Consider the following 16203-nt stretch of genomic DNA (forward strand, 5'->3'; position numbering starts at 1 on the left):
GAACGGCGCGCGACACACGGCGGCCGGCCGCCGTCGACCGGCGGCGGGGGTGCCGGCGACCAGCGGTAGCTTGCAGCCCGTGTCTGATGCTCTAACTTGGCTGTCGTTCTGCGTCAGGGAAGAGGCCAGCGAACTGGGGTTGACTGCTGTCGGACATTGCGCCCCCGTCCCCGCTCCGAATCTCTAGGCTCCGCAACTGACTCTGGTGCTCACACAGGTAGACACGCGCACATGGAGTAGGAAGCAAATGAACTCAGGCTAGGATTTGTAGAAAAGATTGGAAGGGGAAAAATAACAAACCGTAGGGGATGTGAAGGAAAAGAGCAAAACTTAGAAAGCGACAGCAAGGTGAAGGAATAAGCAGGTACCAAACAACAGATGGGGGGGCCATGAGAAAAGCGTTGAAATCCAGAAAGCGACGTGAAGGAAGAGGTACAGGAACCTTACCTCAGGCACCGTTTAGTTCCAAAAACAAAAAATTTTGCATGTCAAATCGACACTTTGACCAGATGTCGGGAGGGTTTTTCGGACACTAATTAAAAAACTAATTTCAGAACTCACTTGGAAACCGCGAGACGAATCTTTTAAGGCCTTTGACCGCATCATTAGCACATGTAGGGTTACTGTAGCACTTATAGCTAATCATGTACTAATTATGCTCGAAAGATTCGTCTCGTCGTGTACATCCTAACTGTGTAATTAGTTTTATTATTTAATTATATTTAGTACTTCATACATGTGTTCAAAGGGAATGTGAAAATTTTTGGGTGAAAATTTTTGGGAACTAAACGCACCCTCAGAAGCCAAGAATAGGAAGAGACGGAAGAGGGAGGAAGAAAGAGTAGTGCTACTTGGCTTTATCCATGGAGACCCACCGACGGAGGGGAACGGGAAACATCCAACCAACTAAAAGTCTGCACGTAAGCTTATGCTACAAGACAGTGTACGGGGATTATTTATTAACGGCAAGACATTTTTTATGATATGAGAGCAATGTTTTTTATGACATGAGAGCAATGTTGCTACTGTTTGATTTGCAGGATGCGGCGCTGATTTTTTAGCCAACGTGGCCCTATTGCCTGCTCGCCGACTTCCGGGGCATTAACATATAGAAATAAGACTCAAGACTAGACGGCATCGGCATGCAAGCCGAAACAGAACCATATTTGACTGGCCCCACGCGGCAGCTAGCAGTGCAGCACACATGCATGCTGCTGGAAAGGACAGATCGAAATCGTAACGAAACAAGGAGGAAAAGCCCTAAGATATGCATGCGTGTTAGCTTCGAGGAACTGCTCCGTGAGTCCGTGAGCAACTACAACTAGACCAGCAAGCAACCTACTCGCAGATACTTACATCCCGCAGCTAGATAGCTTGTCCCCGATGAAGCAGGTGAATCTCGATCGGGCCGGGGAGGGATGGATGGGATCGAGGCCTGAGGGGAATCGCTAGCGGTGAGATGCGCCCCCGATCGCAGATGCGGGCCGCCGTCGTCGTGACGCACGAGCGAGGAGATGCCGAGAGGGTTTACTAGGGCTCGTGCGCAGCGGTGGTTTTCTCCCCCAACCTTTTACGGACAGGTTCGGGCGGGCCTCGGCTACCCGCTGGGCCCTGGGTGGGCCAGCATTAGTTTCCTCCGTAACGCCCCGAGCTCAAAAAAAAAAAAAATTGACTCGCGGCAGCTACAAAATCCCACCCGATCACCTGATCATTACTCCCTTCTCCAGCATACGAAGACACGACAGAGTTCAGATGTCATCGCTGACGACCACGATGGGTCGGCTGATGGAAGCTCGGGAGAGCCGTCCTGCGTCTGGCTAGCCGCTCTCCTTGAGCGCCACGCCTAACGTGTGACGTTGTACCTTACTTCAGCATGTACCTGAACTTAGGTCCTGTTTGAAGAAATAATCAAAAGTTATTTTGAAGACTATTATTTAGTCCATGTAAATAACCATCAATGAAAATAGCTCTTGAACTTTTTGGATCCAAGGACTATTTGATCATTAATACACTTTTCTAATCATTTGATGATTTGATCCCCTTTACCTCTCTCTTGCTGCAGGATCTAGGATGTTATGCTGTGCTGTTGCCCTTGGTGTGGCTGTGGCTGTGGCTGTGGGCGCACTACTCTGCTGCTGCGCGCACGGTGCGGGCCACCTCCACGATGCCTAGCCGCGCAGACCACCGCCCCGATGTCGGTCCACCCCCCTATTTGTGCCGAGTTGCGCCGCCGCCCGCCAAGGCAGCTACGCGCGGCCGAGCTTGCCTTTGCCGCCCTCTTGCCTGCTCGCGCCACCTCGTCGTCGAGCGGGCCACGGTGGCCCGAAAGGGACGCGGCTGCGTTGGCGGAGGGAGGCGGTGGCGGGACAGATCCGGCGGCGGAGGCGGAGGCGGCAGGCAGGATCTGGCGGCCGACACAGCGGCACGGGTGGGGACGGCGGCGGTGCTGCTGGCGGAGAGATGCGGCTGGGTGTTGGATAGCATGTACCTGAACTTAGGTCCTGTTTGGAGAAACAATCAAAAATTATTTTAAAGGCTATTTTTTAGTCCATACAAATAATCATTAATAAAAATAGCTCTTGAGCTATTTGAATCCAAGGACTATTTGGCCATTAATGTACTTTTCCAATCATTTAATGATTTGATCCCCTTTACCTCTCTTGCTGCAGGATCTAGGATGTTATGCTGCGCTGTTGCCCTTGGTGAGGCTGTGGTTGTGGGCGCACTACTCTGCCGTTGTGCGAATGGTGCGGGCTACCTCCACGATGCCTGGCCGCGCAGACCACCGCCCTGTTGTCGGTCCGCCCCCTGCTTGTGCCGAGTTGCAGCGCCGCCCGCCATGGCAGCTACGCCGTCCGAGCTTGCCTTTGCCACACTCTTGCCTGTGCCGCCAGCTGCTCCGCGCCACCTCGCCGTCGAGCGGGCCACAGTGGCCCGAAAGGGAGGCGGCTGCGCTGGCGGAGGAATGCCGTGGCGGGACAAGAGGCGGCAGACAGGATCTGGCGGCCGGCGTAGCGGCATGGGTGGGAGGGGGAGGTGCTGCTGGGGGTGGGGGAGAGGTGTGGCTGGGTGGGGGGATGGCGAGCGCGAGACGAGCGCGCGAGGAGGGGGGAGACAACTTTTCATTGGAGTCCATCCAAAATAGCTCAAATAGCACCTCTTGAGAGATAGTTTTTTGGAATGAATTATTTCCAAATAGCTCTGACATAACATAGCTCTCCTGTTTCTTAGGCTATTGAAGGCTATTTGTGAGGGCTAAAAATATAAATCAAGAATCCAAACTGGGCCTTAGCTTTGGTGCTGCCGCAAGCGTTGGTGTTGCCAACTTACATTTGGCATCTGTTATTTCAAAAAATTAAAAATTGGGAGCTGCACCTATTGGGAATGCCGTCCTGAAAGTGAAAGTACAATAATATTATCGCTGCTGAACACTCAGCCTGAGCAGCTATTTACGTGACGGCCAAGCCACATTAGTCCACAAAATCACGCGCTCCAATCGATTTCTTACGCGCCAACGTGGTATATATAAAATATTGCGCACTCCATCTATCTCATCACTCAGTTCACAGCCTCGATCGCCTGCTCAACAAAATCTAGCTGACATTACTGTGGAGCAGCACTACTAGCTGCACGCACAGAGCTGAGCGAGCGACCAACCATGGCCGACGGATCAGAACAGAGCGTCCACGTCCTCCTGCTCCCGTACCCGAGCCAGGGCCACATCAACCCGATCCTCCAGTTCGGCAAGCGCCTCGCCGCGCGCCGCGGCGTCCGGTGCACGCTCGCCGCGACGCGGTTCGCGCTCAGCCAGAGCCAGCCTGCCACCGGCGACGCCGTCCGCGTCGCCGCCATCTCGGACGGCTGCGACCGCGGCGGCTTCGGCGAGGCCGGCGGCGTCGGCGCGTACCTGCGCCGGCTGGAGGCGGCCGGGTCCGAGACCCTGGACGCGCTCCTCCGGTCCGAGGCGGAGCGGGGCCGCCCCGTGCGCGTGCTCGTGTACGACGCGTTCCTGCCGTGGGCGCCGCGCGTCGCGCGGCGGCGCGGCGCGGCGGCCGCGGCGTTCTTCACGCAGCCGTGCGCGGTGAACGTGGCGTACGCGCACGCGTTCGCCGGGCGGATCCGGCCGCCGCTCGCCGACGACGGGGAGGTGGCGCTGGCGGAGCTGCCCGGGCTGCCGGCCGGGCTCAGGCCGGCCGATCTGCCGTCGTTTCTGGCCCAGCCCGGCGACTGCCCCGCGTACCTGGACCTGCTGGTGAACCAGTTCGACGGCCTGGACACGGCTGACCACGTCCTCGTCAACTCCTTCCACGAGCTGCAGCCACAGGTATGTCACTTGTCACTTGCTAATGGATTCGCTAATGGAGTAGTAGAATTAATCCTGGATATGCCTATTAAGGCCCTATTTAGTTTCCAAAATATTTTCTAAAATACCCGTCACATCGAATGTTCGTACACCTACATGAAATATTAAATACAGTTGAAAAACTAACTAATTACACAGTCAATGAGATGAATCTTTAAGTCTAATTAGTCTATAATTGAACATTATTTATCAAGTAACAACGAAATGTGCCACAGTACCAAAACCAATAATTTCTCACCAACTGGTCAACAAATTGATCGCCGTCATCTTTGCAAAAGGAATTGGATTACATGGCATCCACGTGGAGGGCCAAGACGGTGGGTCCAACCGTGCCGTCGGCCTACCTCGACAACCGCTTGCCGGACGACACCTCCTACGGCTTCCACCTCTACACGCCGCAGACGGCGGCGACCAAGGCCTGGCTGGACGGCTGGCCCCCGCGCTCCGTGGTCTACGCCTCATTCGGCAGCCTCTCGGCACCCACCGCCGTCCAGATGGCCGAGGTAGCGGAGGGCCTGTACAACTGCGGCAAGCCATTCCTGTGGGTGGTCAGAGCCTCCGAGGCCGCGAAGATCCCCGAGGACTTCGCCGGCAGGGCCAAGGCGCGGGGCCTCATCGTGACGTGGAGCCCCCAGCTCGAGGTGCTGGCGCACCCGGCCGTGGGGTGCTTCGTGACGCACTGCGGGTGGAACTCGACGACGGAGGCGCTGAGCGCCGGCGTGCCGATGGTGGCGATGCCGCAGTGGTCGGACCAGCCCATGAACGCCAAGTACATCGAGGACGTGTGGCGGGTGGGCGTGCGGGTGCGGCCCGACGAGGAGGGCCTGGTCAGGAAGGAGGAGGTGGAGAGATGCGTCAGGGATGTGATGCACGGCGAGAGGAGCAGGGAGTACCGGCGAAATGCTGCTGGGTGGAAGGAGAAGGCTAAAAGAGCTGTGAGCGAAGGTGGCAGCTCGGATAACAACATCGTCGAGTTTCTTGGCAAGCTAGGATTAGAAGTCTGAATGTGCCGGGCCCAAATTTTAAATTTTCAAAATCTTCTGATTTTTCGTCTGTCATCGTTCCCTATAGCTATGCATGTGTGTTGTGTGGTCGTGAAAGTCTCTGTTGTTGAAGCAATGTGTAACATTTGAATGCAATAATAAATAAATGAAGAAAATGTCAGGAAGCCTTAGTTAGCCGTGTGCCAGTGTCCCATGAACACATTTCCTTTAACGTACATCACAGTGAGCTTTTTTTTTTATTATTTTTGAGAAACACATCCAGTGAGCTAGGCTTCCTAAACCGAATGCGGAAAGACCTGGCGGAACAGTTGCTGGGCCAACTTCAGAAAACCTTCAAGCTAACGTCCACACACATATTGGGCTTGCTTTCTTTTCCTTGTTTCGTTTCAACCTCTCTTTTTTCTAACAAACAGTGTACGAAAGCTTGCAAGACGCCAGCCAAACAATTTTGTTTGGTGTTTCCCAGTTGACCCGTCTTTCACGATATTATAGTAACTCTTCTGTGCTCATGCTGCTTTAGAAAAATTGATTTTGTTTGGGGCTTTATTTGGTACCGGTTAATTTGAGCACATACTGCTTCTTCATTGTATATTATTATTAATGACATTATTGTCGGTGAACCTGAGAAAAATGAAAGGTTGCAAGGTACTCTCGGCAAATCTATTTATCGCGCGCGCAGAGAACACAGCTATTCTTCTTCCTCACTGAGCTGGCGGTAGCCGGAGTTCGGGTTGGCGGTTGCTAGGGTCCGGTGGCTACCGGCGACCTTAGAAGAGAGAGGGGTGGGGTGGTAGAGAAGACCAGTGGTGGTTGCGGGGCGGCCGCGGACGGTGGCGGGGACACCGCCGGTCACGGGCAGAGGTTTGACAACCGGTGGGCCAGGGATCGGGCGGGGCGCGGTGTTCAGTTGGCCGGGGGCAGCACCGGGTGGTGGATCCGATGGCGGGAGCTTCTGGAGACGGGGAAGACGGCCGGTGGCAGGAGCGTGCGGTGAGGTCTTCCGCAATTGAATCTCCCTGATTCGCATAAAACGATGAATAGATGCCGCCAGTACTCTAGTGTTTTTATATGTTCTAAACGATTTTTGGGCATTATTATGATCAAACCTTATAATAAAGGCTAAATTTCTGCTTCGGGACTGCAAAGACCCTGAGAAACAAGGGGCGGGTTGATTACACAAGAGGTGTGAGCAGGGAACAGAGAGCCATCAACAGCAGAAGGAACAAACTTGAATCCTCACTAGTTGAATGCCCGTGCGTTGCTACGGGTGATAAAAACAATACATAAAAAACAATATATTAAGTTACATATACCATGATATACAAGAATGGAATTTTTGCAAGTTTGATGTGTAACAGGTTGGTAAATAGTATTGAGCACGCTCGATTCCATACATTCATTAGAGATAGAACATACACATATATTAACAGAAAAAATTTGTACATGCAACTTGTATGTCCTTTTAAATCATGATATATAGATTAAAATCACTTCAAGGGTAGAAAAATGAAATCATGTTTGGAGAAGAGGCAGTGGGACTTCCACTCGTGCCAGCTGTGTGCGTGCCACAGCAATGCACTCCACTGATGAGCCGTTCGGTTAGCTCGCTCCGGGCTGGAACGGCTAGGAATCATTTCGACGCTATGTAATAAATTAATGAAGGAATAGTGCATCTTGGAATTATTCCGCACAACCGAACGAAGCCTTACCAGGCTTGAGAAATTGGCGAGCGCCAGACAACCAAGCTTCCGAACCTGGAAAAGGGACACGGCCCGGCCCAAAGTACTCTCCACTATTCATACGGTTGAAGATATATGTTTTTCCTATACGACACAGCTGATGAAGCAAAGCATATCACTGTATATCAATCAGCCAATAGTACTGACTCTTAAACTCTGTTATCCCTTCTCTAAAAGTGCCAAAGAACAATTGGAATATGAAAGAATCATGAGCCAGAATCAATTGCCCAAACCTGAGGGTAAATATATTAAAGGAATAGAAATGCAGAAGAAAAAAGATCCATAAGCTCCTAATTAATAATTTATGCTAACTTGATTCTGTGATTTACCTAGCCCCAAAGTAGAAATCTTTTCTTCTCTAGCACATACAGGTGATGAACCCAATGCTGACCACAACTTTGTTAACCCATTTATTATCACAACTCACAGAACCTCCACTGCTCCACACGGCTGTTGCTCTTAGCAGCTTGTAGTCATGGTAACCATGTCTGAACCTGGATGCCTTTGATGGACTGATCAATTAGATCGTAAAATGTAAAAACCTGAAATAGTGGAACAAAAATATATACAAATTAGAGATATCTGTAGATGGTGCTAGATCAGCACAATCCTGTGTAAATATTGATACATTGCCCACTGAATTGGCCAAGGAACTTTGAGTAGCCAATCAAGAATATCACAGAGTATATACCCCTAAACAAAGGTCAGTTGCCTACAATAAGTCGATAACTTGGTGACCGTCTTTGGAATCTACATGTATTGCACTCCCGGTCCAAATGCAAGCTAAAGAAGAATAATCTTCTATATAACACAACATGTTGATATATAATTGAAGAACAATGGTGAAGTTTTCCCTATTTTTTTATGCTTGGATTATATAACATGAGAAGTATTCATATAAAAAAAATACTTGCTGCTGTCAGGTAAGCTCATATGTTTATTCAAACAAATCATTTCTCATGCGAGAGTAATCAATTACTTTCCAACAACACACTAAAAACTTTTTGGGTATGAAAAAATAGCATCGATTTCCAAGAGCCCACTCCAATGATTCTGATAGCATCTTTAGCTTGGACAAATAAATATGATCAATAATTACTGAATTTAGCAAATTAAAAAAGGGATACAAAGACGCTCTGAATAGCTCTAGACTGTAGCAACGCACTGATACAACAACAACAGAGCAAGGGAGCAAGGATAAATGAAACTGGCCCAAGAAAGTGATGAGAAGATAATGTGGCAAGACCATCAGCACTGCAAACGCAGAATTCAAGGAATCTCTTCAATAATTGAGGCACAAAATAACCGACATGGAAGAAAACAAACTAAATGGTCTAGTTGGCAGGAGGAATCAATAGAGAAACAAACATCATATACAAAAAAGGATACAAAGACGCTCTGAATAGCTCTAAACTGTAGCATCACTGTTGCAAATCATGAGTTAAGTAGATTCATTAGAATCGTCTCGCGATTTACAACCCATCCATGCAAAAAGTTTTGTAAATAGACTTCATTTAGTACTTCAAATTAGCAAGATTTCTTTTCACTTTAATGCGTTTACGGCTTTTTTTGCGTTTACATATAAAGAACTAAACAGGGCCGTACATGTATAAATTGTTGGTCTACCATGACTTGATGAGCCGATCGACATGCACAGCCTGCAACGACTTGTCAGTGATCCATACATCCAACCAACCGGAAATTAAATTTCCCAGCGCGCACGATCCGGCATCAATGAGAGGGATCAAGCAGTTTTGGTTGCCCAACTATTCAATGCAGTCTATGCAGAAACGTACTAGAGCACGTGCCGGTGTCGCACTGCTCGTCCACACACGTGTGACCCGCTTGCTTATCCCGGATGCAATGGCAATGGGACTGGGAGGTCGAGGGATCCACAATTTTTCTTACAGAGCGCGCAGCCATGCTTTCTGCAACAAATATTTTTCTAAATTATAATTTTACAATTACTAATTGGAAGCTCTTTTTAAACCTCCACGTAAAGACACCTATGATTTTAAGTATTAAGTCTCCACGTAAAGACACCTATGATTTTAAGCAGACACTCTAAAAATAATAAAAAACCCTACAACTTCTCAAAAAAAAAATATTCGGCCATCAATCGAACAACTCTAATCGTAAAACCATTTGATCTGTTATCTTTTCTAATAAATTAACCACATCTGCTATAATGAAAATAGACTAAAGTAATCTACTAAACATTTATCTAAATTACACACATCCCCCATTATTAAAAAAATTCGAAAGTAACCCCTAATCTTCGTGTAAATTACCCACCTATGATATTATAAAATAATATAAATAACTAAATTTGCATATAAAATATTTAATTATGTCATTATTAAAAGTTAAAATAATTAACTCATAAATCTGAATCTAAACTATATAATTATAATAAAATATTAAAGTGTGACAATATAAAATTTCTAAATTACTATTTATATCATTATTAATATATTTTTTGTGTTATTGCTTATATAAAAATACTACCCACGATATGTGTCACCATGTATTCATGTATGATGGAAGAGATAAGATATCAATTCACAAACAAATGATTCAATTAAATATATATCAAACACACATGGATTAGAGGTGTTGTGCAAAATGAAATCAATTGTATTTAGATAATTGTAAATATGTATTTTAAAATATGTGTTAGAATATTTGGTAGATGAAATAGGGCGTGAGATAGATAATTATAATTATTAGCAATAAGTATTATTTTTATATTAATTCTAATTAGCCTATGCGTGAGCACGGGTTGATAGGCTAGTTATTAGAATCGAATTTAATTCCAGTCTCATAAAAATTGAGGTCGACCTACCATCTATCCAACAAAAGGATGCCATCATTTTTCAAACTTGATACACAATTAGTTGCCCGTCGTTGCTTACAGAGACCGCACTTGCACAATCTTATCATTAATCACAATAAATCATTCACTCTCCAGTCATTTTGTGACATCGACCACGCTCATACTATTAAGTCGCTGCAATGACAAGTAGAATCTAGGTTCTCGATGATCTACTCCCTCAGTTTCAAAATTTTAAATTATTTCAACTTTCTTGAAGAGTTAAACTATTTTTTGTTTGACTAAAATTATAGAAAAGGTTATAAAAATCTATAGCACCAAATAGATATACTATATGAGAGTATATTTAATGAAGAACCTAATGATGCTTATTTTGTATCACAAATGTTGTACTTTATTGTATAAATTTGATCAAACTTAAAATGTTTGGACTCTTCAAGAAATTTGGAACGACTTACAATTTAGAATGGATGGAGTATACAGCAAACCAACTGAGAATTTCCCACTAACAGCTCTCATCAAGGACATTAACCTTTAGCTAATAAATGAATGCAAGCAAGTACCCAAAATGCTCCATACTAAGCAAGTACTCATCCAAGTGCACCAAAGGTTTGCAACTTCATCCTCTCTTGTTTGATGGTCTTCATTCTTTGTTTCATGCTTCATAGTTAGAGAAATTTTTTATTTTTAGAAATAGTAAGAATGAGCACGATTTTTTTAATTTATGCATGGATTTGAGATGTATAGAAACCATTATTTGAATTTGGAGAAGGTATATTGGATAGTTTCAATGTGGATAATTTATATTGATTTTTTTCAAAAAAAAATTCTAATGGCATGCATGGTTAATTAGTTTGGTATTTGTTATGCATTTAGTTACATTATTTTGACACTCTAATGATGTAATTATTCGGGCTCATATGGAAACCATCAAGAAGTTAAAAAAATCTTTGTTTCGAATCATGAATATGTCGTTAACCTTAATCCAGCGGTGAAAACACTGCTATTCGGGGGCTAGCATCGATATCCACGATGCAGTGCGGTATATATGAGGACGCGGTAAAAGAGTACGGTCTTGGTCCCAATAATAAAATCCTCACCTTTGAGCGAGTTGAGAATGAAATTATCCGGACCAAGGCCATACTCCTTCATCGGGTTCTATTGTACCGCACTGTGCCGTGTATATCAATGCTAGCCCCGAATGTCAGTGTCATCACTGCAGGGTCAAGGTTAACGACATAGACATGTTTCGAAACAAACATTTTTTTTCTTCTCGATGGTTTTAGAGAAAGTGAGCCTGAAACAAAGCCGTGAACATTGATTGCGCATCCCTTATGGCGTGGAACGATGTGTTCGCGTTGAACTGAAGAGTGTCAAAATAATTATGATTTACAATTTATATTTTCATTTTAATTCTAATAATTTGGTCATTTTTTATATTTATTTGATTAGTGTACTGAAATTAGTTTTGTTTCTTAATGAGACATATAAATTTTATCGTGAATTTAACGTCGAGTTGCATGGTACTGATGATGATCGTGAGTTGATGGCTCGATATAATGCAAGACGTGAGGAGTCGGGGCTGGCGGAATATGACCGTTCCGTGTCAAGATTTAGCGAGAGTTCACGAGGCATCAGTCAAAAGATCTCATGATGAGTAGTTTGTATTAGGTAGCTAGCATGTAGTGTAATCTATATTTATTAATTTGGATTTTTATTTATCATGTTGTTTAATTTAAGCATGTTATGTGATGGATATTCGGACCTTTTGTATTTCAATGTGAAATTCGCAGAAATGGCTTTTGTATTTCATTATGTTATGTGCCAAATGATATGAATACAAGTAAAATAATATTGCTACTTAATACAAAATTGTAGATCGATAGACCGACAATGGATGTACGGCGACCGGTGCACCATGGCGTGGATTAATGGTCTAAAGTCTTTTCTCGATGCGGCGGAGGCCCACAAGTCATCGAAAGATTTCATGTGTTGTCCATGCCGCCTTTGTTATAATAAAAAGGAATACTCTAAGAGAAGCACTCTACACGCCCACATTTGTGAATAGGGCTTCATGGATAACTATACTCTTTGGAACAAGCACGGTGAACCTGCAGTTGTGATGCAAGACGGTGAAGGAGATGATGATAATAATATTGCAGACTGGGCTCACTTATATGAAGCGGAAGCCTTTGAAGATGAACCCATGGACGAGGCTGGAGAAAATGTAGCAGAAGACCAACCACCTGATGAATTAGGTCAGGTTCTAGTGGATTCACAAAGAGACAGTGAAACTTTGAAGGAGTCAAAGAAGTTTGAAAAGATGTTGGAGAATCACAAAAAATTATTGTATCCAGATTGCAAGCAAGGACTGAAAAAGTTGGGTACGACACTTGAAATGCTGCAATGGAAGGCAGCTAATGGTGTCATCAATAAGGGATTTGAGGAGCTACTAGGAATCATAAAGAACATGCTTCCAGAGGGGAATGAACTGCCCTCTACAACATACGAAACAAAGAAGGTCGTTTGCCCTCTTGGATTGGAGGTTCAGAAAATTCATGCGTGTCCTAACGATTGTATTCTCTATCGCGATGAATATGAGAAACTAGATGCTTGTCCTGTCTATGACGCGAAACAGTACAAGATCAGGCAAAATAATCCTGTTGATGTCGACGGGGAGCCCGTTAAGAAAAAAGTTCCCGCAAAGGTGATGTGGTATTTCCCAATAATATCATGTTTGAAGCACCTTTTCATAAATAAGGACCATGCTAAGTTGATGCGGTGGCACAAAGAAGACCGTAAGCAAGATCAGATGCTGAGACACCCCGCTGATGGGTCCCAGTGGAGAAATGTGGATAGAGAATTTCCAGATTTTGATATGGACCCAAGAAACATAAGGTTTGGTTTAAGTGCGGATGGAAGGAGTCCTTTCGGCGAGTGGGGCAGCAGTCATAGTACATGGCCTGTGACCCTATGTATATTTAACCTTCCTTCTTGGCTATGCATGAACCGGAAATACATGATGATGCCGGTGCTTATCCAAGGCCCGAAACAACCTGGCAATGACATTGACATTGACGTGTACCTAAGACCGCTGGCTATGCATCAAGGAACCAACCTCTACGGATACTACATATGTGAGCACATGCACTATTTTTGCAGATCAACCAAGAGGATGACACAAGAAGCATTCGAAGTACGTATAACATTAGTAACAAGTTCTTGCATCTAATTTCATGCGGGCACTAAATTAAAATATTGGTGTTCATTTGTACTTGATAGATTTGGAATATGAAAGAGAGCCTCATCGAATCGGAAAGAATCAGGGCAATTCAAGGACTCTGTGGATTTCTGTTGGATGAGGTGATAAATCCAAAAGGTGAATTTCATTTCGATCCAAGGATAAGTGTGGCTTGAGCTGAAAAAAAGAAACGCCGCAAGAATGATGACGATGACGATGATTAGAATTATTGAAGAGTTTGTTGGAAAAAAATTTATGAGCATTCATACTTGTAAATATTTTTTTAATCCCAAGCTAGTGCTCTTTTATTAGAACTAATTATAATATTTCAAGTTTATATAAATATAATGTGTATATAATTTTTTTATTTGCTCGATATACAAATACGAATTCTAGATACGCATACGAATACACAAACTGCTGCGAGTACGACTACTAATACTAATTAATTGAAATTGAAAAGAAAAGAGAACAAACATAAAGGCTCAAAAAGAAGAAGAAAAACTTCTTTTAGTACCGGTTAGTATCATCAACCAGTACTAAGATGTCTGGCCTAGCTACGTGGCCAGGCCAGCAGTTTAGTACCGGTTGGTGTTACCAACCGATACTAAACAGCCTGTTTAATATTGGGCGCCGTGACTGGTACTAAGTGCGCGTGCACTTAGTACTGGAGCAGCGGGACCGGTATAAACCGGGGTTCCCGACCGGTACTAAAGCCCTATTTTCTAGCAGTGTGCGTCCATAGACTGTGTACCACCCAGGAACAGAGACTTGCAACAGTAGCCAAGCTTTCGAAGATTTGTTCTACTTTTGGAAGACCTTGCCTTATATCACTAGATCTCGATTTTTCATATATAAACGTAACTAACCTTTGTAAAGGATTTTTCCATAATGACCATGAACAGTTGCTCCTATAGTGGCCAAATAAGGCTTAGCTGCTCTTAGAACAAAGGAGTCCATATTAACAATGAAAATTTGACCTGATTTTTTATGTGCGATTTAAATAGACATATATTTTCACAAATAAATTGTCCAATGTAAATTAACATTTCGTTAAAAAGGTAATCAGCCCACAATTGGAGGAAGAAAATGGGGGTTTCAATAGTTAGCAAGTGACTAGACATCCGAAAATTGCATAAGGGAAGCAATAATAACTTCGTAACGTTTTCAGTTAGGACTAGAGCTAACCGCCCCACTACTACTGACAGCCAGCTATAAATTGAGGCAAAGGCAACCCTGATATATACCCACGCGCAGTAAGCAAGATCCCTCGCTCGCGCTGCCGACAGCCAGTGGAAAATGGCGAGCTCAGACTCGGACACAAGCAGCATCCACGTGCTACTCCTTTCCTACCCGGCCCAGGGCCACATCAACCCGCTCCTCCAGCTCGGCAAGAGGCTCGCTGCCCACCGCGGCGTGCGCTGCACCCTCGCCGTGACCCGGTTCGTCCTCGGCCAGAGCAAGCCGCAGACCGGCGCGGTCCACGTCGCCGCCTTCACCGACGGCTGCGACACGGGCGGCTACGACGAGGTCGGCGACGCGGAGGCGTACCTCGCGCGGTTCGAGTCGGCGGGGTCGGCGTCGCTGGACGAGCTCCTCCGTGCTGAGTCCGCTGGAGGCCGGCCCGTGCGCGCCGTGGTGTACGACTCGTTCCTCATGTGGGCGCCGCGCGTGGCGCGCCGGCACGGCGCGGCGTGCGCGGCCTTCTTCACGCAGGCGTGCGTGGTGAACGTGGCGTACGCCCACGCGAGGGCCGGCCTGATGGACCTGCCGGTGGCGCCGGGCAAGCCCCTGCCGGAGCTGCCCGGCCTGCCGGCGGGGCTCGGGCCGGCCGACTTCCCGACGTTCCTCACGGAGCCCGACGGCGGCTGCCGCGCCTACCTTGACCTCGTGCTGCAGCAGTGCCAGGGGTTTGAGGTGGCAGACCACGTCCTCGTCAACTCGTTCTACGAGCTGGAGGTCAAGGTAATCATGCGAGTCCATGCCAGTGATCCCTAGCTCCCTGCATCTGTGCCAGTGTTCGATTTGCAGCTCGGATGCATGAGGTGCGGAAATTTGACAGGAAGCTGAGTACATGGCGTCGCGATGGGGTGCCAAGACGGTCGGGCCAACCGTGCCGTCGGCGTACCTCGACAACCGCCTCACGGACGACGTGTCCTACGGGTTCCACCTCCACACTCCGATGGCGGAGGAAAGCAAGGCCTGGCTCGACGCGAGGCCTCCGCGCTCCGTCGTGTACGTCTCCTTCGGCAGCCTCGCCACGCCCAGCGCTGGCCAAATGGCCGAGGTGGCGGAGGGGCTCGACAACAGTGGCAAGGATTTCTTGTGGGTTGTCAGGGCCTCGGAGACTTCCAAGTTACCTGGAGGTTTCGTCGACAAGGTGAAGGGGAGGGGCCTCCTCGTGACATGGAGCCCGCAGTTGGAGGTCCTAGCACACCCTGCGGTTGGATGCTTCGTGACGCACTGCGGTTGGAACTCGACGATGGAAGCGCTAGGCATTGGTGTGCCAATGTTGGCAATGCCACAATGGTCGGATCAGCCAACAAACGCCAAGTACATTGAGCATGTTTGGCAAGTGGGAGTGAAGCTGCAACCTGACGCGGAAGGTGCTGTGAGGAAGGCAGAGGTGGAGAGGTGCGTCAGGCAGGTGATGGAAGGAGAAAGGAGCGAGGAATACAGGAAGAATGCTGCAGGATTGAGCGAGAAGGCGAAAAAAGCCATGAGTGAAGGTGGCAGCTCGGACAGTAACATCGTAGAGTTCCTCAGCAAGATCCGATTCAAGTGATTATGGCAGTACATAATTTTCAAAAAAAAATGGCAGCAGTACATAAACATATGGGGAAATAGAAGATCATCATAGCTGTGATGTCTGATGGCCAGTACACCGACACATAGTGCCATGCAATAAATCCTTAATTTGTTGTCACATCGATCTGCTTAAACTGCTTTTTCTTGAGAGATCACCTCAATAAAATGTTCCATTGCCACATCTATAAAGATTCTGCTAATTTTGGAGAAATGAG

The 16203-nt window shown here is 46.5% G+C and overlaps 2 protein-coding genes and 1 long non-coding RNA gene across 3 annotated transcripts; 2 read left to right on the plus strand and 1 right to left on the minus strand.

The window, feature by feature from the left end:
- Positions 1-3537: 3537 nt before the first annotated feature.
- LOC120684350 (UDP-glucosyltransferase UGT13248-like) lies at positions 3538-5537 on the plus strand. The gene is made up of 2 exons (XM_039966219.1): positions 3538-4324; positions 4642-5537. The coding sequence occupies exons 1-2, from the start codon at positions 3659-3661 to the stop codon at positions 5365-5367; spliced, it is 1392 nt and encodes a 463-aa protein (XP_039822153.1). The 5' UTR covers positions 3538-3658; the 3' UTR covers positions 5368-5537.
- A 1613-nt stretch (positions 5538-7150) lies between these two features.
- Positions 7151-8480, minus strand: LOC120684374. Its single transcript, XR_005679269.1, has 2 exons — positions 7436-8480; positions 7151-7339 (listed from the first exon to the last, which is right to left on the minus strand). It is a non-coding gene; the product is annotated as an uncharacterized LOC120684374 (long non-coding RNA).
- A 5951-nt stretch (positions 8481-14431) lies between these two features.
- On the plus strand, positions 14432-16199 carry LOC120684395 (UDP-glucosyltransferase UGT13248-like). Its single transcript, XM_039966268.1, has 2 exons — positions 14432-15145; positions 15243-16199. The coding sequence occupies exons 1-2, from the start codon at positions 14480-14482 to the stop codon at positions 15963-15965; spliced, it is 1389 nt and encodes a 462-aa protein (XP_039822202.1). The 5' UTR covers positions 14432-14479; the 3' UTR covers positions 15966-16199.
- The last annotated feature ends 4 nt before the right edge of the window (positions 16200-16203 follow it).

The sequence above is a fragment of the Panicum virgatum genome, chromosome 2K (genome assembly GCF_016808335.1).
Source record: "Panicum virgatum strain AP13 chromosome 2K, P.virgatum_v5, whole genome shotgun sequence".
Taxonomy (NCBI): Eukaryota; Viridiplantae; Streptophyta; class Magnoliopsida; order Poales; family Poaceae; genus Panicum; species Panicum virgatum.

What these genes read in the sequence shown, in the direction of transcription:
- LOC120684395 (XM_039966268.1), top strand. Translation starts at nt 14,480, where the DNA reads ATGGCGAGCTCAGACTCGGACACAAGCAGCATCCACGTGCTACTCCTT. An exon ending in TCTACGAGCTGGAGGTCAAG is followed by an intron (nt 15,146 to 15,242) that starts GTAATCATGCGA and finishes GAAATTTGACAG; the next exon opens with GAAGCTGAGTACATGGCGTC.
- LOC120684350 (XM_039966219.1), top strand. Translation starts at nt 3,659, where the DNA reads ATGGCCGACGGATCAGAACAGAGCGTCCACGTCCTCCTGCTCCCGTAC. An exon ending in TCCACGAGCTGCAGCCACAG is followed by an intron (nt 4,325 to 4,641) that starts GTATGTCACTTG and finishes TCTTTGCAAAAG; the next exon opens with GAATTGGATTACATGGCATC.